Source organism: Equus caballus, chromosome 16, assembly GCF_041296265.1.
Source record: "Equus caballus isolate H_3958 breed thoroughbred chromosome 16, TB-T2T, whole genome shotgun sequence".
Lineage (NCBI taxonomy): Eukaryota > Metazoa > Chordata > Mammalia > Perissodactyla > Equidae > Equus > Equus caballus.
This window is the reverse complement of record NC_091699.1, coordinates 57,580,026-57,606,782: the sequence shown is the minus strand read 5'-3', so window position 1 is coordinate 57,606,782 and position 26,757 is coordinate 57,580,026. Positions and strand designations below refer to the sequence as shown.

The following is a 26,757-nucleotide window of genomic DNA, read 5'->3' as shown; positions in this document are numbered from 1 at the left end:
GCAAGGCTCCTGAATTTTGTATATTAACCTTGGAAACTGTCGCCATCCTGAATTCTCTTACTGTCTCTAACGGTTGTGCATTTTTCAATCACATCGTCTATACATAATTTTGCTATTCTGTTATGGTTTTGTTGGTTTTAAGCAGGAATGGATGTGGGTTATTTGTCAAATGTCTTTTAGACATCTATCGAGAAGATGTTATATAGTTTTCCTTTGATCTATTAATATGGCCAATTTTATTAGAGATTCCATAATGTTATTGAACCACCTGCATTACTAGGATGAACTCACAGGGATATGATGAATGATGTTTTTGGGATATTGTTGATTTATATTTGCTAGCATTTTATTTGAGATTTTTGCATCTCAAATTCAATCATATTTAATTACAATTCATACCCTCCACATTCCTCCTTATCTTTTGTTTTCTTGATAGATCGTGAGCTGATGGGGTCAATTAAAATCTACTCTTGTGTTTCATCCAATTTCTACTTGCATTTTCTGTATATTGTTATTCTTAACTATCTTATCTTATTCTTGATTTTGAAGCTATGCTATTTGGTGCATAGAGATTTCTGAAAACTAGATTCTTAATATGGATACTGCTCTCTCTCCTGTTTAACTTCCTTTTGTCTCATTCAACATTTTTATTTTGAATTTAACCTTGACTGATGGTAATATTGCAGTCTCCGCTGAATGTTTTCTTGTATACCTTGCTTTATATTTTACTGTTAACTTTTCTGAGTTAGTTTGATAAAGATGCATCTCTTCTATACAACATACAATAGGACATTATTTTATGATCCAGTAGGAGAATCTTTTTTCTATTATTAGGATGGATTTATTTATCCCATTTACATTTCTTGATATATTAACCTTAATTCTGTCATCTTATCTTTCTGATTTATTTTCTATTTTAATGCTCCCTCTGTTCTCTATGTTTTACTATGTGTATTTTTTGGTTTTCTTTGATATGCATGTGTAGGTACACATGTGTTTGTATTTTTGTCTGATGGTCTGAAGGTTTCAGTCTGTTTTTAATTTTTCTAGTGGTTGCCTTTATGTTGATTTATTTCTCTGCCAAGAGAAGAAAACCTTCAAATGTATGGAAAGAGTCATATTCTTGAAGGCTGAGCCTTGGCACCACAGTTCTGTCTTCAAATTCTTGATGTCTAATACACAACATGACAAATGGTGATGGTCTTGCCCTCAAGCCAAAGGTTCAGGGTCATCAAGATACTGAACGTCCCACTGAGATGCTGCTCAAGCTAGCCATCTACGGCAGACAGCTATCAGTGCCACAGAGGGAGGCTGTAGCTTATCTCATTTCAAAACCTCATGCGAATAGCCTTCCCTCAACAACCAGCATACTTGGCTCAACAGTGTCTTTTACTCGCTGTCCATTTCTCCGCGCAGTATTCTGAAATGACACAGTCGGAGAGGCCATGAATCGAGGGCGTTGACTCTTCTCGCTATTTGTTTCTACACACATCGAGAGCAGGAGCCAGATTGTTGCCTGACAGCTAGTCTTCGGGAATACAGTGGGGTGTGGTTGGCGTTCAGATGCAAGGTTTTTTTTGTGTGGGGGAGAAAACTGTTTTAAATGTGTGAATTGAAGCTGGTTGATCAGTCAGGGTACCAACAGATAATGGCACACTCAAAATAGGATGATTTAGGAAAGCTTATTCACAAAGGGACTATTTGCAAACGTGTGGGTGTAGGAGCACCCCAAGAGATGGTACAATAACCTGGAGGAGCAGCAGCAGGGCTGTTACCACCAATAGACCCGAAGGAGAAAGGAGGAGTGCTCACCCGAAGGGAGAGAACTGAGTAGAGTGGGCTGGCTGCCTTGGGAGGAGCAGTGGCCCCTGTTGTAGCATACATCTAACCCATGGAGACTCACAGGCAGGGAATCAGGGGACAAAATGCCTTCATCTCACTCTCTTCCCTCTCCTTTTCCTGTGGGGGTTCCCCATGGTTGAACCCAACTGGAAGCCAGAAGCTCATTCATCTTATTTTGCAAAGGAATTCTGTGATAAATAGAACAAAAACTTATCAGGTACATTTCCCTCATGTGTTTTCTGAAAATATGTGGAGAGCTGACACCTCAGTGGTACACTTATTAGAAATGCTTTCAACTACAAGTAACAGAGAACCCAAATTATAGTGGCTTTAAACAGAGGAATTTACTTCTGTAACAGCAAGGCTGGAAGTAGGCAGCCACTGACATTGGGTAATGACTGTGCGGGTGTCTCTAGAATTCTCAGCCTTTACCTTGTGCTAGTTGCTTCATATTTGCAGGATGGGGCTGCCCAGCACTAGGCATCCCGGCCATGGTTAAGTTAGGAAGGAGGAGAAGAGGGGTACCAGCACATACACCTATTTTATTAACAAAAATTTTTTTTCATGAAAGTACCCTCAGCAGACTTCCCATCATATTTCATTAGCCAAAACTGGGTCTCATGGTCTCCTGTAGCAGCAAGGGAGACTAGGAAAGTGAGAAATGGGCTGGTCATCATTGATTTAGACCACTTGTAATCAGTTGCCTGAGACTGGAGGCCTTGGTGCAGGATCCAAATCAGGAATCTGTTATCAAGAAAGAAGGGATGGAATAAATTCTGCATGAACAATGAACAAGGCTTGCCACAAATGGTGTTATACAACAATAAAGCCAATTGTCTGCTAGCACTCACTCAGGACAGCAATTGCTCTTTCACACTATGTGCCATTGATTTTATGAGAAATTCAAAAGTGTTGTTTGATCAAGTAATTTTGTCAAGAGCTTGTTTTGCTTTTCATCAGTAGCCTATGACTCAATTTACAAGCCACAATTTGAACTGTGTTGGTTTTCACTGTAAATTGGACAACTTTAATTATGCTTCTCTGGTTTTGCTCTTTTCTCTGTTGTTAGGGACAAAATGCATCGTCATCACACTGGACATTATTATTTTACCTTTATTCTGGAAAGACGATTGGTTTTCTAACTAGCTTACAGGACCTGCTGATGTGAACATGATGGAAAAGTCTCATTGGGCTACAGGCCACTATCTGACAAAGTTTCATAATCGATGATGCCTCAGGGACTAAAGGAAATGCACTACCACCTAATAAAATCCCATTTTCAAATATTCATTCCCATATCTATCTTTCTGATTCACACTTTTTTCTGAGTGTGTAAAATCATCTTATTCTACACACTCATCTACCCTGGTATATATAATCACATTTCATAGTACAGTATTTTTGTTACTATTTTCAATACTACTTTTTGGTTTAATGAACCTCTTTTGAACTACTGATCCATCTTCATGATTTGGGGCCATACTACCATATAATAGCAACAATCAATTGGAAATATAACAAATGTAAACAATAGCGTGAAAATATTTTAGCAAGTTGAACTACAGTTAATGTCATTCTCTTTACTAAGTATGAGCTCAGCTGAACTGGCCAACCCAGTTCTGGTGGCATAGGTGCACCTACAAGACCATGATAGTTATTACAAAGGTAATGGGATTTCCGTGGAAATTATTGCTGTTCTCACATTTATGAACATGTCCATGAACAAAATGGCTTGTCTGTGTAGCAGGCCCTGCCCATGCCCTACTCATGTCCCCTCACCCTCACAATTTTCACATGTGCCGGTGGCTTCTCACTGCAGACACATGCGATTCTCAGCCTGGGGGGATTTCTCGGACCACAGAACCATGCTCCGCTGGCACACAGGGCAGGCTGGAAGCACCAGGGAGCTAATGCCCGTGGATGCAGCCCTTAACTGTAGTGGGCTAGGGTGGGGCCCTCTGAGGCACGTTCCACACAGCCTCCCAGGGGTCCCAGCGGGACAAGCCAAAGTTGCCCGTGGCGGTAAATACTCTCCAATGCTCCCTGAGTCATCTTCCTTCCCTTCCCTGTCTACCTTCTCCTTTCTCCACCATTGCTTCTGGGGGTCACCCCTCAACTAAAACTCTTGCACTCAAATCTTTGTCTCAGGGTCTGCATCTGGGGAAAGGAGCCCCAGGCAGGTTTTTCTCTGAACTATTCCTGCTGACCTTGAGATTTATGAACCCCAGTTTAGGAAAAACTGCTCTAGACAACTCTGCTCATCTTACAAATGAGAAGACTGAGGCCCAGATGTGCCTAGGGTCGCTCTGTGGTCAGAGGCAGCCCAGTCGGCCCTGAAGTTTCCTGTGATGCCCTCAGCACACGCAGGGGTCCTGATACTCCTGGAGGCTGTCCTGGAGGGTCTGACGGGAACTGCTCCACTCAGGTGTGGCACACTGGGTCCTCGGACCATCTTAGACTTACCTGGATGATCCTCTGAGGGAGGACGGGAACCTGCTGGCAAAAGCTGAGGCAGAAGAGGGATAAGAGAAGGGGCAGATGAGGCGAGGTGGGCCTGGGGCCAGCTGAAGGGCTGGGCCTGATGGCTCTTACGTCCTCATTCCCTGGGACGTGGCTCTGCTCGATCTCCCAGCTCTTGCGTGGTGCTCCTCCTGCTCACTGCCCCCGCCGTTGACGTGAAGGTTGTTCTGGGTCTTCCCTGAAGAAGTTTCCCTGCAAACATCCCGTTTACAAACTCTCATACACACACACATGCTTCTCTCTGGGCTTAGACCCCAGCTCTGTGGATCTCGAAGACCCTGTGAGAGGGATCCATGTCCATTTCTCTCTGCTTTGTCTTTTCCTATTTCCTATGAGAGAAGCCTGTGACCCTGCCAACCATTTCCAGAAGAAGTTGGCTTCTAGCCCAGCTTTCTAAATAATATGATAATCTGTTCCAAATGTCCAACCTACCGACCTTTTCTTATTCCCACTTGACAGACTGGGAAACCTAAAGCCAAGAAAGAAGTTATACCATGAGCCCATGATCTGACTCCCAGACAGTGAACTTGCCATCTCAACCTCCGTGCAGGCTCGTGAGGGAGTTTGTTTAAGCCATAAACTCACCCTCCTGGTCACCCACAACCCCAGGATGAGTAGAACCTGTTGGGGTCAAGGTCCTGCTGGTAAAAGCACCTGCTCTCCTGGCTCTGCCCAGCCCAGGTCCCTCACCTCAGTTTCTTTGGGGCCAACAGGGATGTCATCCAGAGGAAATGGAGCACAAATGTCCAGGGCCAGCTCCTGCAGGAGGAGACTTACTTCCATAACATTTACTAAACTCTGCAGTGAACAGGCCCTAGGTTCACTAGGGAGGGGGAGGCAGAGGGACCTTAATGAATCCAATGGGTCCCTGCCCTCCCACAGGGAGCTCAGAGGCTAAGAAGTGGGATAATTCATTGACTAGAAGTTAGAGTGTACTAAGGGCCACAATAACAATACTAGCTGTGAGAGATTAGAAACACATCCACGGACTCTTTCACATTCTTCTTATCAAAAGGAGAAATCTAATTCCTCTCCCTTTGAATATGGGCAGCCTTTCTAACTTGCTTCTAATGAATAAAACGTGTAAGAAGCGATACTGTTTGATTTCAAAGGCAAGTTAGAAAAAGTGATACAGCTTCTGCCTGGCTTTTTCTTGGGACACTCACCCTTGAAACCCAGATGTCATACTGTGAGAAAGCCCGGGCTACACAAAAACCATGTGTAGGTGTTCTGATCAATAGCCCCAGCCAAGGTCCCAGCTGGCAGCCAGCATCAAACGCCAGATGTATGAATGAACATGGTTTCAGATGATTCCAACCCCCAGCCTTCATGCCTTTCCAGTTATGGGCTGGCTTCACTAAGTTCTGCCCACACTATAGATTCCTGAGAAAAATAAATGTACGTTAAGCCACTGAATTTTGGGGGTGGTTTGTTATGCATCAATAAATGACTGGAACTATACTAAAGTGCACTGCATATTTCTTAGAAGCCAAACAGTGTGCTAAGCACTTTACAGGATTATAATCAAGTTTAATCCTCCAGATGATCCTATTAAGTAGATACTCTGGGATCTCCACCTTATGGAGAACCGAAGCTCAGAGTGATTGATTGACTCGTCTGAATCATAGCGCTTATAAGTGTCGGAAACAGGACCAGAGGCAGCAGCGTGCTGGTAAATGTTTAACAACCAGTTCTCTGGGGTGAAAAAGTCATGATTTGCAGTGTTTGCCAGCTTCCATGGTGTAAATTCTCCCACCATGGCTGATTTCAAGCTACTGGTACTACAAGTGAAACTGGGAAGAGATGTGCACGCTCAGCTCTCCAGGCAGTTTGTGCCGGCGTCAGTACGCCGCTGAGTGGAGGCTGCCAACCCGAGGACCGTGTTCTGAGGAGATGATGGAGACAGCATGTACAGTGAGGGGTGTTCAGGGGAGTCTTCCAGACTTCTTCCTTGAAATATAGGTTGAGCTGTGGAAAAGTCATTTTGCATATTCACTCATTCTGTTTCCCTAAATTATGTACCAGACACTGTTTTAGTCACTGATTAGTGGCAAAATACAGACAAGGTCTCTCCGTTCAGGGGATTTTCTTTTTAGCAGGACAGAGACAGAGAGACTCAAACGCATAGGGCATATTGAGAAGTTTGAATTATTCTGGGAGCGAGAGATGGAGAGTGAAGTGGAGCCCGGACGTAGGATGTCACAGTCAGTCCCCAAGAGCAGAGATGGGTTGGTGGCTCCCTGCCCTCTTCTGGCCCTTCCATTTGGGGAAACTCTGGATCAGAAAAGTCTGAAGCTCGTTAGATTGGGGAAAGTTTCCCAGCGCTACCTCCACCAGCCCTCTCTCCATCCCTCTCCCTCCGTCTCTTGGTGAGAAGCTTCCTGAAGTTGGCCTGAGGCTCCTGAGAGGCTAATTCCACTGGGACCCTCAACTGGGGGATCTTAGGATCTGCGATAGAGATAAGAATCCGTGCAAAATCCTGAAATAATTCCCACGTGGAGCCGATTCTTAACTGGAAAAAAAAATGCTTCTAATCCAAAGGATTCTGTGCTCTGCAGAGACAAAATACATTGTCCAAGGCACAGCTTCATCAGAAAGAGAATCCTGAGGAATCGCTCTCTTCCAAGATGACAACATCCAAGCTTGAGTGATTTCATCCAAGGAAGGTGATTTATTTTTGATACACAAGATTGAAAATACTTAAAGCATGACATGTGAAATTATTAAGGAGATACTAAGATGTGAAGAATTAAGTTTTCCTGGTGTCTTGGTTGGTCAGAGTTGGGGCGGGGCATAAATAACTGAGGGGGATTACAACTTATAAGAGGACATAGCCAAATCGGATTTTTGAGGTCACTGCTCCTAAAGCCATTGGCTGAACTGACATAGGGAGGAGATCCTTCTAGCAACTCTCTTCTTCGCCTAGGCCCTTCTGGATTCCATCAGTTCTCTTCCTGAGGTCTCTGTGCTGCCCCAGCCTATCTTCCAGTTGATTAGGGAAAACTGTGGATCTGCTCTTTCTGTAAAATGGTATCTTTCTTGCCATGGGAGAGTCTTTTTTCTTTTTTTAACTATATTTTCTTCCCTTTGGTAAAATTCATACATGTACATGGTTAAAAATATTCAAATTGGCAGAAAAGGAAATTTCTATCTTCCTTCTGCTTACCCTAGGTCTCTCTAATAGAGGCACTATTCATTGGTTTGATTTTTTTTCTTTTGTCTCTTTCCAGAAACAGTCTATGTGCATTATTCACACACACACAGACACATATATCCCCTATCCTACTTGACCTCTTGGGAGCATTGATCCCAGCCCTCCCTCTGCCTCCCTCCCCTCTCCTCTCAACCTGCTCTCACCTCACTGGGCTGTGGGCATGGCTCCCTGTTCTTCTGTCTCTCTCACTGCTCCTTTGAGGATCTTTTCCTAGTTCTATTTTCTCTCTCAATCTCTCAATATTGAATGGCCCCAGGGCAGCGACCCCTGCCCCTTTTCTGTCTGTGCCCGTTCCCTACGTGGCCCTTTCTCCAGCCACAGCTTTGCATATGGTCTTCACGGCTGATCTCCCTGCTGGGAGGCTTCCATTCTTCCACTCGCTGCTCCAGACCCACTCTCCACCCTCCTTCCGGCTCTGTGCCTGGGGACTGACCTGTATGAACTACCTCAGTGGGCTCCCTCGCCCTCTGGTTTTCCCTGGGGTTTGACCACTGGCCAACAGAGACATGAGTTTGGAGGGAGGGAGGAGAGCGGGGTCAGGATATAGGTTCTCCCTGTAGGAGAGACTGGCTGCACTCCTCCACCGACATTCAACACCTCCTGTCAGTTGGCAACATTCCAACTTGTGTATCAAAAATAAATCCCCTTCCTCGGAGGAAATCACACAAGTTTGGATGTTGTCCTCTCCACTTAGCTCTCTCTGTCCCCAAGTTCCAGCAACTCCCTCCTCTCACCCCTTCAGAACTATGGATGGTTAAGGCCCCATTGCTACTGGCCTTGGGGTCCTACGCGGTCCTCAGGAGTTCTCTATACACTGCTACCTTCTTAAAGAGGCCTTTTATGAAACCTTCCTCAAATTCCTCCATCCAAGTGTGCCAGCTGTTCCCCTCTGCTACAGATCCCAGACAGCTCTCACATTTCTATCACCCCTGAACTCCCAACCTGCATAAACAGCTCAGACTGCTGATTCCTCACCACACTCCTAAAGCTGCTCCTCCCCAAGTCTTCCCTCTCCTGGGAAATGGTAACTCCACACTTGTAGTGACACAATCACTCTTTCCTCCTCTTCTCTCACAGTCCCATCTGGTCTATCAGCAAATTCTATCAGCACTACTACCAAAATATACCCAGAAGCACCTCACTGCTTCACAGTTCCTACCACCCTGGTCCAGCCACCCTTATGTCTCGCCTGGATTATTGCACCTGCCTCCTCCTGGGCTCCCTGATTCCACCCTCGTGCTCTGTCATCTGTCTCCACTCAGCAGCCAGAGTGATCTACTGAAGACTAAGTCACGTCATGAAAGAAGTCACACTTCTTTGCTCAAGACCCTCCATTGGCTTCCCATCTCACTATAAAAGCCAAAGCCCCTAAAGGGGCCTACATGGTCCCCCTCCGTCACCTTCCCAACCTGGACACACTCTATGCTACCACTCTGCCCCTTGCTCATTCTGCTTCACCACACTGGCCTCCCTGCTGCTCCTCACATGTCAAGTAAAATCCTGCCTCAGGGCCTTTGCACTTTCTATGCCCTCTACCTGACAGATCTTTGAAGTTCTCTTGCCTCATTCTCTGCTCAAACGCCAACTTGTCCAAGAGGCCATCTCTGACCATTCCACCTAAAACAGCACAACCTCCAACATTTTGTGAACTCTTTGCTCCCATTTTCCTTCACAGCACATATGCACATCTGATGTTGACCCCCAACCCCTAAGCAGCCCAAATCAGGACCTTCATCTATTTTGTTCATTGCTGTATCCCCAGTGTCTTCAACATGCCTGGCACTTGGTAGGGGCTCAATATATGTGTGTTAAATGAATAAAGATCTTTTAAAAAGTCACCACCATGGGCAGCACAGACAGAAGTCTGGAGGATGACCTGGGTTGTCCTCCCCTAACACTACGTCTTGGACAGTTGGCTCAGAAACAACCGCCTCATCCTCCCCCACAAGGTATACCATGCCTGAGTCCAGAGGGAACATGTGATTCATTTAACCAGTTCCCCACAGATGAACCTTTAGGTAGGTCTCAATCTGTGGCATTTCAAACAACGCTGCTGAGATCCACCTTGCGCATTTATCCCTGTATTCACGTCTGTGGGATAAATTCCTATGTGTACAATTGGTTAGGTCAAAGGGCATGTTCATCTAAAGTTCTGATCATATTGCCAAGCTGTTCTCCAAACTGGAGGGCCAGCCAGTTCTCCCCACCTCCACCCCGCCTCCTCCAACAGGGGAGAAATCCTCCTCTTTCTCCACCTGCTCCAACACCATGCAGTATTGGACTTTTTGATCTTGGCTAACATGGATTGGTACACTGGTGTTTAACTGGCATTTCTATACTGTGGGAAAAGTGAAGCATCTTTTCCTAGGAACCCCTCCGGGGATCGGAACAGCCTGGCTGAGATCCAGCTGGAGAGAGCCTGGGACCCAGCCTAACCAGGCGGGGGCAGACAGCACCCACGGCTCCACTCACTCCCTCGTTTTCTGCACGTTCCTTCCTTCCCCACAAGCTTCTGATTCCTGGAACCAGGCTCAGTGACCTCACGCCAGTGACTTCACATCCGGGACCTTCTGGGAATTCTCAGCAGCACTTTTTCGTAAGAAACTTAACGGGGGAGGCGAGAGGAGAGAAGGAAGGGAGTGCGTCGTAAGGGGGGTGAGGGGGAGGCGGAGCTTTTGGAGAAAAAGAGAGAAAGAGCGGCAGAGCCAGCTTCCTTTTTCCGATCAGGGACGGGTGGAGCTGGCAGGGACTGTGGCCGAGCTGCCGCCAGCGAGACTCGAGTACCCGCCCCCGCGGCCAGCAGCTGGGCACTCGCGCGCCCCTCCCCCGGGACGCGGGTGGCTTGGGGCGCGGACCCAGCCCCATCGCTCCTGGTATGGGACCACGGGACGATTCCCGAGTGCCCCCGGGCTGAGCCTCTGCCAGAATTTTCTTCGGAAGTTAACGGGGCATCTGACTTGGCAGCTTTGCCACAGATGGGGAGCACGTACCAAGATGGAGAAGGCTGGGGTTGGGGGGGGGGGTTGGGGGGGGGCGGCCTGATTTGCAGGTACTACCAGTATAGTAGGAGAGACACGTACAAAACCTAACGGCTACAGCCGGCTTTTCCAAGCCACAAAACTGCTTAAGGCTGAGAGGTCAAAGAAGGACGTTGTCGATGGTTTTTGCTTCCTTGAAGAAATTGCCTCTGAACTGAATCTTCAAGACCAAGTCTTCCAGAAATGGCAGGGTGGAAGATCAGGGGAGCACAGCATAGGAAAACCAGGCGTAAGTGATGATTTTTGTAGGCCCTAGGCACTTTTCCCCTGGTAGGCTCCTTCCTCCATAAAGAAATATTCAAAAATGTATTTCACAACTGTGGTGGTGTAAAGACAAATATGTTAATGTTTTGTATTGAAGCGTTTTCATCTACCTAAAAGTTCTTTTGTTTTTCTTCTGATTTTAAAGAAGTTAAAACATTTTCATGGGATCCTAAAAGTAGTGTGGCCCGGGGCTCCACGCCTGCTGTGCCCAGTGGATAAGATGGCAGTGGGCAAAGTCCAGCCATGTGACAGCCTGGATAGAACATTAAAGCACCTGGAAGGTACGATTCTCCTGGGGGAGTGGTTGGAGAGAGGCTATAAACGCGGGCAGCAGCTGCACAAGAAGGGCCTGGAATGACCTAAGGAGTGTGGATTTTGTGGTGGAGGCGGTGAGGAGCCACTGCAGGGCTGGAGGAATGACAGTTTGGGGGTGGAAGGGGGGGCGCCGAGAGCACTGGGATGGCTGTTGCTGCAATATGACATTCCTACTCTCTTGGAGCAACAGTGGGGATGGAAGGGAGGGGAAAGGGCAAAAGAGATGTGGGAATGTGCAGCAGATTGATGTGAGGGGCTGGGGCAGGGAGAAGCCTGGGCTGATTTCTCTGGCTTGTCCCTCTGCCACAGCCCCTCTTGGAAAAGGAGAAAACAAGAGGAGAAACTGTGTGTCCTTTGGGACTTTGGGAAGATCAAATGGAAGGTCCTTCACCAATCACAAAGCAGGGAGAATTTGTGCACCTTAACAGGGGTGTGGGTGGCTTCAGGGCCACTTCTTGCCCAGATCTCTGCAGTGGTTCCTTAATAGGCTTTCCAACCCCCTCTCTGCTGCCCAAGCACCTCTCCAAAGCTCCATTCCCATTGGGCCACTTTTCTGCTCCCCATGGCCCAGAGGACACAACGACAGTCCTCACCTGGGCATTTCCAGAGTTCAGAATGAGAAAAAACCGACTGCATTTTCAACACTCTTTACAGTAGAACGCTGTTCCAGAACCTCATTTGGTACACATTTCTCAATCCTCAATAACTGCCCTTTCTCTGTCGCCACCCCCGCACTCCTCTGCCAGAAAACAAACAAAAATTATACTTGATTCCCACCTTCCAATGCAAACACTGGGCTTCCTCCAGAGCAGACCAGGCCAAGATCAAGGGATGGGGCAGGAAACAGACTTTCAGGGAGAAGAGCTGGGCTCGCATGGCCCCTTGAAAGACAAACCTTCATTTATCTACTCCAAAACATGGACTGAGCACCTACTATGTGCTTTTGCATCATTCCAGGCACTGGAGATGCAACAGTAAACAAACAAGAAGTGGTTTGCATGGAGGTGATTCCACTGGGGCAAGACTTGACTGTGGAGATGGCACTTTCCAAAGACGGCCACACGTTCTTCTAGAACTTTCCCTCTTCCTCATCAAAAGGTGGTGTCTAACATCCCTTCCATTTAGTCTAGGCAGACTTGTCACTCACAACCAGCAGAATGCAGCAGAAGTGATTTTGTGTGACTTCTGAGGCTACGTCATAAAAGGCGCTGCAGCTTCTGGCTTATTAGTTGGGACACATGCCTTTGGAGCTTTAAGATGGAGTGTAGGAAGTCCACCTACCCTAAGACTGCCATGCTGTGATGAGACCCAGGCCACATGGAGAGGCCATGCATGTGTGTTCTGGCTGACATCCCAGCTGACATCCCAGCCAACAGCCAGTGTCAGCTGCCAGACATGTGAGTGAGCGAATCTTTAGACATTTCCAGACCCTAGCTGTCAAATCACTTCCAGCCTTCAAGACTTCCCAGCTGAGGCCCCACACATCATGGTACAGAGACAGTCCATCCCCACCGTGTTCTGTCCAAATTCCTGACCCACAGAATTCATGAGCATCATAGAATGGTGGTTGTTTAAACTACTAAATTTGAGGTGGTTTACTATGCAGAAATAGTATCTAGAACACTCACAATAAGCAAGCAAATACATGAGCAAGATCATTTCATATTGTGATAAGTCCTCAGGAAATCATAAGACAGCATGATAACTCGGAGGAAGGCCTCTTTAGCTTGGGGGTGCAGGGGCATGCTGATAGGCAGGGGAGGCAGGGGAGGTAGCATCAGGAAAGGGCTTTCTGGAGAAACATTTGAACTGGAATCTGAGTGAGAAGGAGCCCAGCCACCAAATATCTGGCAGAGAGACTTCCAGGCAGAAGGTACAGCAAGTGCAAAGGCCCTGAGGCAGGAATCAGGTGGGTGCACTGTGAAGATCAGGAAGGCCAGTGTAACTAGGGGGATGTGAGTGAGGAGGAGAGTGGGGGCAACGAAGTTGGAGAGGAAGGCAGAGAGGCAAGCTTCAGCAGTCTTACAGGGTGCTGAGAAGAGTTAGATTTCAGAGTGAGTGAGCTGGGAAACCAGTGGAAGGTATCACACAGGAGTGACTTGGTAGGTAAAGCTCTTTGTTTTCCCAATCTTTTTTTTTTTTTTTTCTGCTTTATCTCCCCAAATTCCCCCCCGCCGCCGCCCCACATAGTGTATATCTTAGTTGCAGGTCCTTCTAGTTGTGGCATGTGGGACACGGCCTCAACGTGGCCTGACAAGCGGGGCCATGTCGGCGCCCAGGATCCGAACAGGTGAAACCCTGGGCCGCCAAAGCGGAGCGCGTGAACTTAACCACTCGGCCACGGCCTGCCTGGAAAAACTCTTGATAAGAGCTTTGGGTGTCAGGTGGGTGACAGACTGTAAGGACAGACAGGGCGAAGGGAGGAAGACCACTTGGGAGGCTAAGGGAGTGGTGCAGGAAAGAGGGGATGGATGGCGGCCTGAGGCAGGGTGACGGCGGAAAAGATGAGCTCTCGTGGACAAACTGGGGACACAGAGGAAGTGACAGAGACCTACGAGAAGGGAGGAGGCGCCCGGCCCGCAAGTCGGTCCCGGGCGGGGCCGTGACGTCGGCGAGGGCCGGAACCCCGCATCCTGCTGGAATCCCGGAGGGAGGCTCCGAGCAAGGGCCCACCAGGAAGGCGCGTACTGGCGGCCGGCGTCCGCCGCGCGGAGCCAGCATCTGGCTGGGCGCCTGCCCGGCGTTTCCCGGCAACGGCCGCCGCCGCCGGAAAGTTACCAACCTGGCGGCCCGGTGACGTCGTCGTCACCTTGGCAACGGCTGGTGTGGACGCTCTGGGGGCGGGGCCTGGGCGCGGTGCGCTCCGCCTTCTGCCGCCAGGCCCCGCTTCCAGCCCCCGCCCCTCCCCCGCAGGCGAGAGGCGGAGCCCCGGGCCGGGCGGCAGGTGGGGCGGCAGGTGTGCGGCGCGCCAGGCGAGGCCTCACCGGGTGGCCGCTGCTCTCCTTGGTGTGCGTTGCCTCTGGCGCGGTCCCCGCCCATCCACCAACCCCTCCCCAGTCTTCTCCCTACGCCTCTACGTCCAGCCATCGGGACTGGCTCCTCTTGTCGTTCAGGTCGCTTCCTCAGAGATGCCTTCTCGACTACCCAAGCTAACGTAACTGCCGACCCCCTTCTCATGGACTGACCTTGTTTTTATTTCCTTCACAGTATCGCTCCCCTCTAAAATTATCTTATCCCTGTTCCATGAGGTTAGGGATAAATTCTGCCATGATCATCAATATTCTTAGCACCCTGAACAGAACCTGGCTGAAGTAGGTGCTCAATAAATGTCATCCTTAGCTGGATGACTCAGTGAATTCACTCAATCATTTCGTTCATCTGTGCTTTTGTTTATTTATTTGACATTTATGGAGTGCCTTCTAGGCACTTGTGCTAAGAGATACTGAGATGAACAACACAGGGACTCCACCTGGAGGTGAGAAAAGAGATATATTAAAACTAATAATTACAATAATACTGAAAGTGAACATCTCTGAATTCTAGATGCGAGGCAGAGCTCCAGGCACTTTACACATATTAATTTAGTTAATTTTCACAAAAGTAGAGACTGTTACAATTGCACCCACTTTACGGATGTGAACACTGAGAACAGTCATGCTGTCACTCTCTGGGCCTTGTAATCAAGTGAGGTCCCACAGAGGGCGGAGGAGGGGGACATGTGGCAAAGGGTCCGGCGAGATGTGGCTATCAGGCCCAGGTGCGTAGACTTGGTATTTTAATTGCTGCCCCACACCACAGTCTTCCACAGGAGACAGGCTCTTCCAAGTCAGAGCTGTGCTGCCCTAGGGGAGCCCACCTAGATCAGCAGAGCAGGCGATGAGGGGCGGTGAGGGGTGTGGAGGGCTGAGTCCCTGGCTGGCGGTACCATAGGAGCCTACCTGTTCAACTGAAGCAAAGTGCTCCTGCCCCTTCCTACAAAGGGGTGTCCAGGAAACCCAGGAACTGAACTGATTCCCACCTCTGGGTTTCTGTATCTGCTCTTCCCTCTGCGCAGCCTGCACCTACCCTGATTTTCACAAAACTAGCTCGCTCTTATTCAGATCTCAAGCGAGGTTTCTTTTTTCCTTAGAGAGGCCTGCCTTGGTCACATTCCCTAAGGCAATCACGTGTCATTGTCACATTAAGATTCCTACCCTGGAGTGGGAGAATGGCCTAGCCAGGTACATTGCCCTTATTCCTGATCTGATTTTCCTGTTTATTCGTTGTCTCTGTCTCCTCATTCTAGAAAGTCAGTTCCCCGAGAGCAGGACCCCCTTCGACCTCACCTGTGTCCCTGCTGCCTAGAACAGGCTTGGTATGCAGCAGGCGCTCAATGCTTTTTGAAAGAAAGAGTAAAAAGGGCCCTTCCCCAAATCATTCTGGCTTTCCAGGCCAGGAACCCGTACTCCTCGCACAGAACCTGACCTGAGCAGACAAAAGTGGCCCAGCCATCTTAGCCACTGGCATTCTGGCGTGAGGCCCTCCCTCCTTCCCAGGGCCGACTGGGCTGCTCTCCCACTCTGGAGCAAGATTCTGGTCCGATTCCACCCCAGGATGTTGTCCAAGAACCTCCAGAGGGGAGGCCAGAGGCTGAGGGGCAGCGGTGTCTGTGTGTGGGTGGGCGAGGGAAGCAAGGAGAACAGGGGAGGGGCAGGCCTTCCTGGGTCCCGGCCAAGGTGGTAGAAGAAGGGGTGGCTTTTCCCAGCCTGCTGTTGCCAGGAAAACAGGCACCTGGAGGTGTGGCTGTTTTTCCCCACAGTGGGAACCCAGACTCTGGAACAGATGCACAAATAGTCAGACACAAGGAAGAGAGAATAAAACGGGTTTATTCAGACTGTGCAGAGTGTGGGGCAGTGGGGGCAGAGAGGCAGTACATTTGGCTTCTAGGGACACTGCTGCTTGCCAGCCTCGTCTGTGTGACCTTTGGGCGGCCAGGACGACCAGTGGAACAATGGAGATGGTGATGAAGGGGCTGCAGCAGGGCCCTTTCCGGAGGCCTCAGGCCAATCCCAGAGACCAACAAATCCTCTGTCTGTTGGCCCTGCCCTCTCCAGGAATTAAGGAGCAGATGGCTGAGAACACTTTAACTCATAATAAAGAAATAAAGGGTGAGGGTGGAGGGTCACTCAGGGGCTCCGTCTCAGGCGGTGTCATGCAGACTCGCATGTGGGCATGTGGGCCAGGCCTGGGTGAGGAGCACGTGTGTCTGTATATATTTCACCTGCCACAAGCAGCTGCGAGCCCCCGTCCTACTGCCACACCCGGGCTACTCCGTGGGCCTCCTCCCAACCTTTTCTCCCCATTTTGTAGGAACCGGGCCTATTGATAGAATCGACATAGGGAAACTGCCCACAAGTCTCCGAAGATGCCTTTTCTTCTCGGTCCTTGCCTCATGTGCACAGGAAGTAGGCACTCAGTCCTGGGACCCTGGAGAGAGTTGCCCCAGTGACGGCTGGGAGGCTATGGTGGGAGGCAGAGGGGCTCATTGGGCGGCTGGCTGGGAGTGGCTGCAGGGCACATGCGCCATCTCAGCTTCTGCCAGGCCCCCGCTGAGCCCGGCTGGGCTGCGCAGGAACTGTCGCAACAAGGGGCAGGCGTGGAGCCCGAGGTGGGGGCCCGGGCCCCTGGGCGGCTCTGCCTGCTCCGTGACCGAGGTGGAGGAGGAGAGGACTGTGTTCCTGCAATGGTCCACTCCCTCGCACTGCTCGGTCATGCTTCTCATGGCTCCATAGTGGTGAGAGCCACCCGGACCAGTCTGCAGCTCCAGAAGGCTCTTCTGCTGCCCGGTGGGCAGGGGGCTGGCTGAGGCAGGGGCAGTTTCAGGCTGTCCAGAGCACTGGGTGGCCTCCTTTTTCTCGGCCTTGTCCTGGACGCCCTTCTGGTGGAGCAGGGCGTGGCCCACATCCTGGGCCAGGTGTGTGCTTTTCACTGAGACACCAGGGCTGCCCCTCAGGCTGGGAGCCTCCGGCAGCTTCCTTGTGGCTGACTCAATGGAGATGATGGTTGGGGAGGAGGGTGAATTCCGGCTGGAACGCAAGACTCGCAAGACTCGAGGGAGGTCTGAATTATCTCTCAGTGTCTCCAGCCCCCTGGTGGAAGGGGCAGTTGAGGCTGCTTGACCTCCGGCCTCTGTGTGATTTTTAACCTTGGCTTGACTCTGGACCTCAGGGTCGCACAAAACCTTGGTTTGGCTCTTGACTGCAGTTTGACCCCTGACCTCTTGGCTTGAGCAATTGGGCCTGGCTCTACTGCTGTCCGTGACACTGACCTTGTGGGCATTGTGGTCCCTTGGGTGTCCTTGGGAATGGCCCTTGGCATTAACCTCAGGCTGGAGGCTAGACATGGAGCTGAGGGCCTTGTGCACAGCCTCCTCGATGTCCAGCAGCCTGGCCAGGGTCTGTTCCTTCAGCCGGGCCACTTCCGTGCTGACCTTTGTCAGCTCCCCAAAGGCCTGCTCCACCGAGGCCTCGGGCTGGCAGGGGGCAGCAGGAGTCTGAGAGGCCTCTCTCAGCTGGGGCACAGCCTCAAAGAGCCTCTGCAGCGCCCGCACGTCCACACTGCCTGCGGCCTCCTTCTCCAGGGCTTGTACCTGGTTCAGGAGACCCTGGAGCTCTTGCTGGCTTCCCTGCAGAACCTCAGGGCTCTCAGGGGCCCCTTGCTGGGAACTGTCCATGGGCTTTTCTCCTGGGGGGCTGGGGCCCTTCTGTGGTGAGGTGGGGTCACTGCTGAGAGCTGAGACCTTGGGAGGCTCAGGGCTTTGGGTATTGCTGCCAGCAGCCTGACCCCTTGTGGGCTTGGTGGCCATGGTACTGTGGCCATGTTGGGAGCCGGGCTGGCTCTGTCCACCAGGGCATCCAGCCAGAGGTACACGGCCCTGGCCTGCAGTGGTGGGGACCTTGGCTGACGGAAGGATGGCTGCATCTCTCTCACCTTGTTTGTGTTCTCCTTGCCCCACCTCCTTGGAAGAGCCAGGAGACAGAGCCAAGGGCTTGGGTGGTCTCTGAGGAGGGCGGATCTGGCTTAGGTGTGCCGGTTTAGGGGGCAGCTGGGGCTTCTTCCTTGGGGGCATGGTGGGCTCCAGTTTTGAGGTTTTTGTCCGTGATCCCCCAGGGGTTCTCTGGCCAGCAGGGCTGTTGTGGGAGTGGAGAAGGGTGTCCTGCAGGGGCTCGGAGGCCTGCCGGATGGAGTCCTCATCATGGTGGGCGTGGGCTGGGAAGTCAGGTCCTGTCACAGCAGCTGGGAGAGGAGGAGGAGGAGGAACAGAGGCATTATGGGAGTGCAGGCTGGCACCTGCAGCCTGAGACCCAGAGGCCAGAGTGTGGTGGGCTAAAGGGGCAGCCTTCAGGGTGGTCTCTGCAGCTTGGAGGCCCCTTGGGCCGATTCCTACCATCACCTTCTCTGGAGCCTCCCAGGCCCTCTGTGTGCAGTCCCCAGGCTCCTCCCGCCCTGGCCCAAGACTCTGACTTGGGCCTTCCAGGAGTGGGCTGGGAGCCTGGGCCGAGAGGGCAGTCTCCTTGCCTCTTGGCAGGGGCTCCCTCATAGAAGGCTGGACACCCCCAGGTGGGTCAAAGGTCCTCACAGGGTGAGCAGTGTAGATGCCATCCTGAATAGTCACCCACCCCTCAGGCAGCCCTCTGGGCAGTGCTTTCTGTTCCCCACTGACCTTTCTGGGGGCTGCTGGGATCCTGGGGTCACCTCCAGCCATCGGCCTAGTGTTGCCCTGGGCCTCCACAGTGGCCACGGCTGGTGCTTGCCAGAGACCATCCTGGAAGGGCGTGGAGGTGGATCCCGGGGTGGGGCCCTGCTTGTGCTTGTTCAGAACTTGCTGCTGCAGGCTTTGGGCCTCGGCTGTTGCCATCCGGAGACTCTGCCTGGAGGCCTGGAGGTCTGGGATCCTGGGCCCTGGGGCTGTAGATGTGGCTCCTGACTGTCTCAAAGCTGCCTTCCCTTTCTGCCCACTGCAAATGTCTTCCTGCTTTTCTTCCCCAGCCGGAGGGACAGCCTTTCCAATGGCCCGTGGCGGGCAAGAGGTGGCCCCCGGGCCTCTCAGATGCCCCATCCCCATGCTGGGGTCCAGTGGGGGAACATGAATGATGCTCTCAGTTAGGGGCAGCTTCTGGGCCCCCTCGCTGGTTGGCACTGGACTTGAGTCAGCTGGTGGCTCCCACCGCAGACTGTGCAGGCCGCTCAGGTCTCCTTTGTCTATGCAGCTGGCCAGCAGCTGCACACTGCTCCTCTCAGGGGCCCTGCTGGTCAGCCTGGGCTGCAGGGAGTAGGCGGTCAGTGACACCAGGCCCTGATCTGTCTCCTGCATCACCACTCCCGTCCTCGCCACTGAGGTCCCCAGGCCACAAGCCAGCAACTGCTGGAACTCAGGGTCCATGTCTTCGACATTCCCGCCGCTTCCTGGAGCTGGCAGCCTTAGAGGCTTGAGCCGGAGCTGGCCCGTTGGGTCCTCCTGCACCAGCAGCCCCTGCTGGTCCACATCTGGCCGGCGCAGCATTTGGCGGACAATCCTGGGAAGCTCGCCAGACACCAGCTCCTCCTTCCTTATGTAGGGGCCCCCCTGCCCTGGGCTTGGGAGCATGTACTTGGCAAGGCAGAGCTCCCCCGGCCCTCGGGCCTCCATGAGGATGCCTCCATGGTGCAGGATGCCAGGCGTGGCATGCAGAGTCCACAGGGTCCCCTCGGCTATAGTCTTCTGCCTCTCCAGCACCCCATTGTCTGAGATGCCCACAGGCTGCTCCTCTTGGAGGTTGTCCCCTCGGATGCTCTCAGCTGCCAGGGAGCCCATGGGGCAATTCTCAAAGAGCCAGGTGAACTTGTGCACAGAGCCCTCAGGGATGGGCTCAGGGATTACCCTGGACCCCTGGTCCTCCCTCTTGCCTGCTTCCAGGGCCTGGAAAACCTCCTTCTGACGAGACACCTGCCCTGAAGGGATCTCCACGCGGCTGCAGTATCGTACAGGCCCTTTTCCGCAGGGACGGCCTGAGGTCTGCAGAGGCTCGGTCTCAAAGACATGTCTGTCTGTCTGTCTTTCCCCATCCTGTACCTGGCTGACCTGCAGGTGCTTCTCCCTGGAGCCTTCTGGCCTGTCCAGGGCTTGGGGTGTGAACATCCAGGTGCAGGACCGTTCCTTCGCCTTGGTTGTGGGATCTGTGACCTCTGACCCCTGCTTCTCTGCCAACTCACTCATTGGGCATGTCTCAAACAACCACCGGATGGTCTGTACATCGCCTTTTAGGGGTGCGTCAGGCTCGGGACCTGCCTGACTCTTTCCTTCTTCTTCCTGTCGTTCCTGCTGCTCCCGCTGGTGGATCACCTCTAGGGGCTGGGTCTCAAAGAGCCACCGAGCAGTGCCCACATCTCCGGCCACCACCTCCTGCCTAGTGATGCCCCGCACCACATCGACAGTGCTGGGGTTTCGGCCCAGTTGGTCTAAGGGCTGTGTCTCAAACATCCACCTGTAGCCCTTGACATCACCTCCAACTACCTGCTCTCTGCTGACAGAGGTCAGGGCATGGAGGTGGCCTTTTCCATCCTGCATGGCATACACTGGGGACCCTATGTCCTGGGACTGCCCAGCAGAATCCGTTCCTTCTGCTCTGTTCACACTCCCATGGGCCAAAGGCTCACCCTGCCCAATGCTGTCCAGGGGAAGGGTCTCAAAAAGGTTCTTGAAGGTCTTCACATCCCCCTTCACCCCATCCCTCTGGGGGGCACTCTGAGAGAGGGACAGTGCTGAGGAGCCATCACTGGATGGATGCTCATACATGAGCCCCTCACCCTTCCGGGGACCCACCCGCTGCAGGTGACCCACTTGGACCTTGTCTCTGGGAGTGTCCAGAGGCTTTGTCTCAAATAGCCACAGGGTGGAGCGGACGTCTCCAGGGACCACTTCCTCTTTGGGTGGGACCTCTGTTCCAGCCTCCTCTTCTCCCTTTAGAGTGTCTAGTGCTCGGGTCTCAAACAGATGCCGCTGATGCTGAACATCTGGACCGGGAGGGATGAGGTCTGGAGATGGCTGGAAGTCCTTCTCATCCACCAAGATCTCCCGGATGGCATCCAGAGGTTGTGTCTCAAAGATCCAGCGAGCTGCACTGACATCGGGCCGGACACCCTCCTCCAGGGAGATCCCCCGGATCACCCGCACCTGGCTGGGGTCCCGGTTGATGGCATCCAGAGGTTGGGTCTCGAAGAGCCAGCGAGCGGTCCTCACTGCATTGCTTTGGATCTCCTCCCGGCATGCAGCTTTGACCTCGTGGATTGCGCCCTCTGCGTCCTGAATAGCACACAGCGGCTCGGTTTGGAACAACTTCACTGTCTTCTTCACATCGCCCTTCAGCTCCTGGATCTCTGAGCGCAGCTCCAAGGGGCTCTGCTCCTGGATGGAGGGGCGGGAACCCAGGCGGTCCAGCGGCCGTGTCTCAAAGAGCATCCTGGTACCCCGGACATCTCCACTGGCTGCAGGCTCCCTCATGGTAGCCTCCGGTGCCCCAGTCTGGCCTGTCAGTTCATCCAGTGGCTTTGTCTCAAACAGCCAGCGGGCTGCGCGAACATCCCCTCCAGATGGCCGAGGTCCGGCTGGCTCCTGGTCTATGCTGTTGGCAAAGGAGCCTTCCTCAAACTTTCTGGAGGTGGCCTGGACATTGCCACCGGGCACAGGCTCCCTGGCAGGTGGCTTTTCATGGTCCCCAATGGCGTCCAGCCGCCAATTCTCAAAGATCCAGCGCATGCACTGGACATCACCCTCAGTGGGCTCCTCAGAACCCAGGACCTCAGCCAGGTCTTCAGCCACAGCCTCGGCCAGATTCTTGCGGAGCTCAGGATGGATGTGCTTATAGAGGCGGCGGAGCTCACTTGCTTGCCGCTGCTGGTGGAACTTGGAGAAGGACTCCTTGGGGGGTGGCGGTGGCAGATCCTCCAGGGCTGGGGGTGGAGGGAGGGGCAGGTCCTCTGCAGTTGCCATGGGGATGGTTGATGTGGGAGCTGCCTGTGTCTGGGCTTTGGCCATCCTCCTGAGGAGAAGGGGCAGAGATGAGGATGGGGCTGGGGACCTTAGGTGGGATGGGGGCTAGTTGCTGGGAGAAATGTCAGGGAGCCAGGCCCAGGGCCAGAGCAGCCCTGCGGTGCCATATGCTTAGAGACCCCTTCCCTCTCCAGACCTCACCTGGGTCTCACTCTGAAACCTGTATGCCTGGTGTGTGACAAGTCTTGAACTTAGGGCATAGGGAGCCACCCATCAAGGTGGGTACCAGCTCCCCAGAATCACCTGGGTTGCTAGGGTGCAAGGGCACTGCTGGCCTTGAAGCTGTGGCCTTCAGCCCCAGAGGAGGTGCCCAAACTTCCAGCAGGCAAACTGGACATGCCTCATCCTCACCTTCCGTTGCAAATTCAGTCTTCCCTGGCAAACTCCCAGGTGAATGTCTGGGGGAATCCTGACTTACAGGGTCCCTAGGCCAGGGACAGGCAGGTCCCTAAACTTGTGACCACTTCTTATGGAGAAGAAATTCCCTTTGATAGCACCAGAGGGCGTGCTTGCCACTTTCACTGGATGTCCTGCCCAACCTTCACCTCTTGGTTCTCAGCTCACTCTCTAACCTTTCCCTGGCCCAGGGAGGCAAGCAGGGGTCAGCAGCCCATGCCACAGCAGAAGTGGTCGAGGCTCAGGGAGGGGCGATCATTCACCAGATATCTCCTGGTTAGGCAGAGCCAGATTCTGAATCCCACGTAGGGCTTTTCTGTGCCATATGGCAAGACTCAGGTCTGAGCTGGGGGATCTCAAGGGTCTTTGAGTCCAACCACTCATAATTAAAGATGAAGAAACTGAGGCCCAGAAAGAGTCAGATCTTGGTGAATGAGTGGCAGGCAGTGCTGGCTCGGGGTTACTATACCCTATTTGGGGCTTTGCTCCCAAGAAGTGAGAGGGTAGGGGGCGTGGAGCTCTCCTACTGTCTGTGTGCCCCTCTGTTCCCCAGCAGGCCCCCCAGGAGAGTGTGAGGGTGATACTGACAGGGAGGGAAGGCACTGGGACCAAGAGCCTTTCTGCAGAGATAGCCCTGCCCCTTGCTCATGGCGACTTGTCCCTAACGTGTGCAACCGGCTGAGTCTCCTGTGGTTCTCTTCTTTCTCCCACCTCTTGGCAATCACTTCCGCCAAGGCGCTGCCTCCCCCCAGCTCGCCCCACCCCATCTCAATGGCCTCCCTCCACTCAAGCCCTTCTCTGGTCTCTGTCCTCTCTGTGTCTTATCTGTCTTGTGACAGGTGTACTAACAGTCCCCAGAGGCCAGTGGTGAAAGAATGAGAAGCACGTCCCCCCTCCCGCGGCCCCTGACCCACTGCTCTGCTCCACACTCGGTGCTAAATATAGCCAAGGTCCTGGCCTCAGCACGGCAGCCCTGGGCTCAGGAGGGAGGCTCAGGCTCAGCTGTGGGACCCTGGGCACCTTGGCCCACCTCAACTCCTCCTCTGCCTGGGCTCCCTGATCCCACCCCAGCCTCCTGAGCTCGTTTCAGACCCTGGCCTGTAGAATGACAGGTGCTGGGGCCTGGAACCCTCTCCTGGCCAAAGGGGCCTGGGAGTGGGAGGATGTGCAGAGACATGGGCAGCAGGACTTCCTCCTCACGGCTACCTCAGAAGGAGGGGAAACTGAGACCTGCTTGCCCCACTCCCCCCCTAGCAGCTCCGCCAAAGACACGAGAGCCCAGAGGAGTGTGAGCTCTAAAACCTGCAGCCCAAGTCTCCTCACGTGCTCTGGGGGGCTCCTGAGGAGGACCCCCTGCCAAATGAAATTGTGCCTGTCCCCACCTCCTTCCTGTCCTGTCACCACCAGTGTGGGCTGAGCAGATGGTACTTACAGGCCACCAGATCCACCCCAACCCCGCCCCCAGGAATCTCCAGAATCCCTGTGATGGTCACAAATTGTTAGAATCCAGGGATGTCAGACCCAAGGACCCTCAGAGGTCACTGAACCTAACCCCCTCATTGCAGGCAGGGAAACTGAGGCCCAAAGAGGGGCAAGGAGCTGTCCTAGGAGGCTTGCAGGGCAGCGGCAAGGCCTGAAGGAGATTTCCCGACCCCTAGTGCACCCCCACCCCTGCCTGGCCTGGGACGCCTGGGGCCTAAGTTTCTAGAGGGCAGGGACAGGGGTGGGGTGAGGGCAGAATTCAGAGCTGGGACCAGACTAAGAATGGGGGCCTGAGTCCCAGAGCGTGGCCTCCTAGGGGTGGGCCAGCCTCTCAGGGTGACCCTACCCTTGCCTCCAGGTCTGCTCCTCGTTAGCCCAGCCCCCCCCCCCACACACACACACATGTCTCCACATCCCAGCGGACTCAGATCCGGTCTCCCCACCTTGAGCCCCACAGATCTGCCCCAAGGGCTTTCCTACTGGGCGAGACGATGGCCTGGGGCACAGTCTGTATCCCACTTCAGGTCCTAGGCCATGATATGTGGGGAGCTGGAGAGACACCCTGGGGTCAGACATGCCAAGACTTTCGCCCACAACAGCTGGGGGTGGAGCTTGTCCTAGCAATGTGGCCTACTAACCACCCACCAGTCCCCACGTCCTCCCCTACTCTTCTGTCCCTCTTTCCTCCAGACACTGGGCCTACCTGGGGCTTCCCTGTGAGGAAGCCATGAAGCCTGAGGAGCTCCATACTTGTATTTTAAAAACCCCAACTCCAGGCCACCTCCTCTGAAAGCCTTTCTGGATTATGCCAAACTGGTAAGAACCTGTTACTGCTGCAGGCCTCAGGCCTGTGGCAGCGGCTCTGAGAGCTGCTGTGGCGCTCAGGCCGACTCTCCCTCAACTTCCTCATGGAATCTTTATATCAGAGGCCCCTCCACTCATCTTTCCCCAGATGCAAGGCCCCTCGACCTCATGCTCCATGCATAGCCACCCTAATACATGCCTTCACCCTGTAAGCCATCCCAGAGGGTCCACAGGGGAGCCCAGTCTGGAGAGCCAGCTCCACCACAGAGAGACAAAGGGGCAAGTTACTCACCTGAGGGGCCTGCTTGGCTGATAGGGTGCTTGGGGTCTGTGGCAGGTGTTTCCTAAGGGTCTGTTGTTTCTCCCGAGCTTCTTGTTCGGGCTTGGTCTTACTGTGCTGGCTCCGTTAGATGCTTCTTGCTGCCCTGGCTCTGGGTCTCTGTCCCCTGCCAGCCCCAGCAGCTGCCTTTATCTTGCTGGCCAGGGGGTGGGCCAAGGTGGGGGCGGGGAGGAGAGGCTAAGTTCAGAGTATGAAGTGGTTCAGTTATTTTTAGGGCTTGTGGAAGTCCGTCTTCCATGCTGAGGAGTCAGTTACGCGTCCTTTCTGCTGGGGAGAGGAAGAGGACGGAGTCGGGAGAGCTTCATTCATCCAAGTGTGATCTGAGGATTGGGGTCATGACTCAGCTGTGGTGTGGGGGCAGGTGTCCTAGACTATTTTGAGGGGGTGAATAAGAAGGGGCATCTGACACCTGGACAGCCCTCCCCTAATCCTGTGAGCCCCCACCTCCCTACTCTGGACTGGCCTTTGACTAGGCCTGACGTGTGTGTGTGTGTGTGTGTGTGCATGTCTGTGTGTTTGTGTATGGTATGTGTGTGTCCACCATGCCGGGAGACCAGAGGCCCCCTGAGGACAGGTGCGGGCCCCTCCTCCTGTGTTTCCAGCCTGGACGCCTCTGAGCATAAGGCCTAGCTCTTCTCCCCTATCCCCTCTGCTCTGAACAGCCCCCTTTCTCATCCGTTCCTCCTCATGCCCCACAGCACAGGTCTGCACAGCTCTGAGTGCAGCTGGATTGGGGGAAAGACATCTGAATTCCCAGGCCTCACCCCTTTACTAGGTCGCTGATTTATCAAAGAATTTCACAGAATGGTTCTGTGGTTTTCATAGCAGACGATCTGGGTCCTTGTTTACTTTTGGGCTCTCCCCTCTGACTCAGGGCCCAGACTTTCTGGGAATGGAGGGGAGGGGAGGGGAGGGGCAGCGAGTGGGGAGCTGACTGCGGGGTTATTTCTGACCCTGGCGTCATCAGCTTCCCAGTCATAGACGGGGGTGGGAGGGGGATGTCATGCCTGCCCCTCCTTCACTGCCCAGAGCTGGAGGGGCTTAGCAGGCTCAAGAGATCTCGGCATGTAGGCGGGGAAGGGGCCAGTGTGATGGGGGGGTATCAGGGGATCAGTCAGAGCACAGGTAGAGGAGACATTTTGTCCAGGTTCCATGTCTAAGGCCGTGCAGGTGCTTCTGTTACCTGGCAGAACAGGGTCTTCCTTCTGACAGCCGAATGCCCCAGGGAGTCATACCAGCCACTGCTCACTTTTTCCATGGAGTCAATGTCGGGTCACTCAGTGCCCGCTGGGGGCGGGGAGGGAGTGTCAGGAAGCCCCTCTCCCTGGTCTCCTCCCTTTTCCTGCTTCCCTTGCCCTTTTCTCCCCTTCTGCCTGCTCCCCTGCCTTCTGGCTCTCCCCGGGAAGGGCAGGGGGACACGATGTACCAGTCCTCTCAGGCCAGGGAAGGAGATGCCTCGGGTGTCCCTGGGTCT

At 53.2% G+C, this 26,757-nt stretch overlaps 1 protein-coding gene and 2 long non-coding RNA genes across 6 annotated transcripts in view; 1 reads left to right on the top strand and 2 right to left on the bottom strand.

The window, feature by feature from the left end:
- Positions 1–2,364: 2,364 nt before the first annotated feature.
- Positions 2,365–4,554, bottom strand: LOC138918237 (uncharacterized). Its single transcript, XR_011427315.1, has 2 exons — positions 4,306–4,554; positions 2,365–2,586 (listed from the first exon to the last, which is right to left on the bottom strand). It is a non-coding gene; the product is annotated as an uncharacterized lncRNA (long non-coding RNA).
- Positions 4,555–10,034: 5,480 nt separating this feature from the next.
- Positions 10,035–26,757, top strand: part of LOC102149569 (uncharacterized) — an 86,893-nt gene continuing 70,170 nt past the window's right edge. The window contains exons 1-4 of one of the 2 annotated variants that reach the window (XR_288561.4): positions 10,035–10,172; positions 10,755–10,843; positions 11,024–11,159; positions 12,151–14,553. This is a non-coding gene — a long non-coding RNA (uncharacterized lncRNA). Of the gene's footprint in view, positions 10,173–10,636; positions 10,844–11,023; positions 11,160–12,150; positions 14,554–26,757 lie in introns of those variants that run through there. The other variant, XR_011427314.1, reaches the window with a different exon arrangement.
- Positions 16,038–25,598, bottom strand: XIRP1 (xin actin binding repeat containing 1). Of its 3 annotated transcripts, XM_014731485.3 has the most exons (3): positions 25,236–25,598; positions 18,896–22,250; positions 16,038–18,468 (listed from the first exon to the last, which is right to left on the bottom strand). In XM_014731485.3, exons 2-3 carry the CDS (start codon positions 22,244–22,246, stop codon positions 18,460–18,462), a joined length of 3,360 nt encoding a protein of 1,119 aa, XP_014586971.3. In that variant the 5' UTR covers positions 22,247–22,250; positions 25,236–25,598; the 3' UTR covers positions 16,038–18,459.

What these genes read in the sequence shown, in the direction of transcription:
- XIRP1 (XM_005600490.4), bottom strand. Translation starts at nt 22,246, where the DNA reads ATGGCCAAAGCCCAGACACAGGCAGCTCCCACATCAACCATCCCCATG.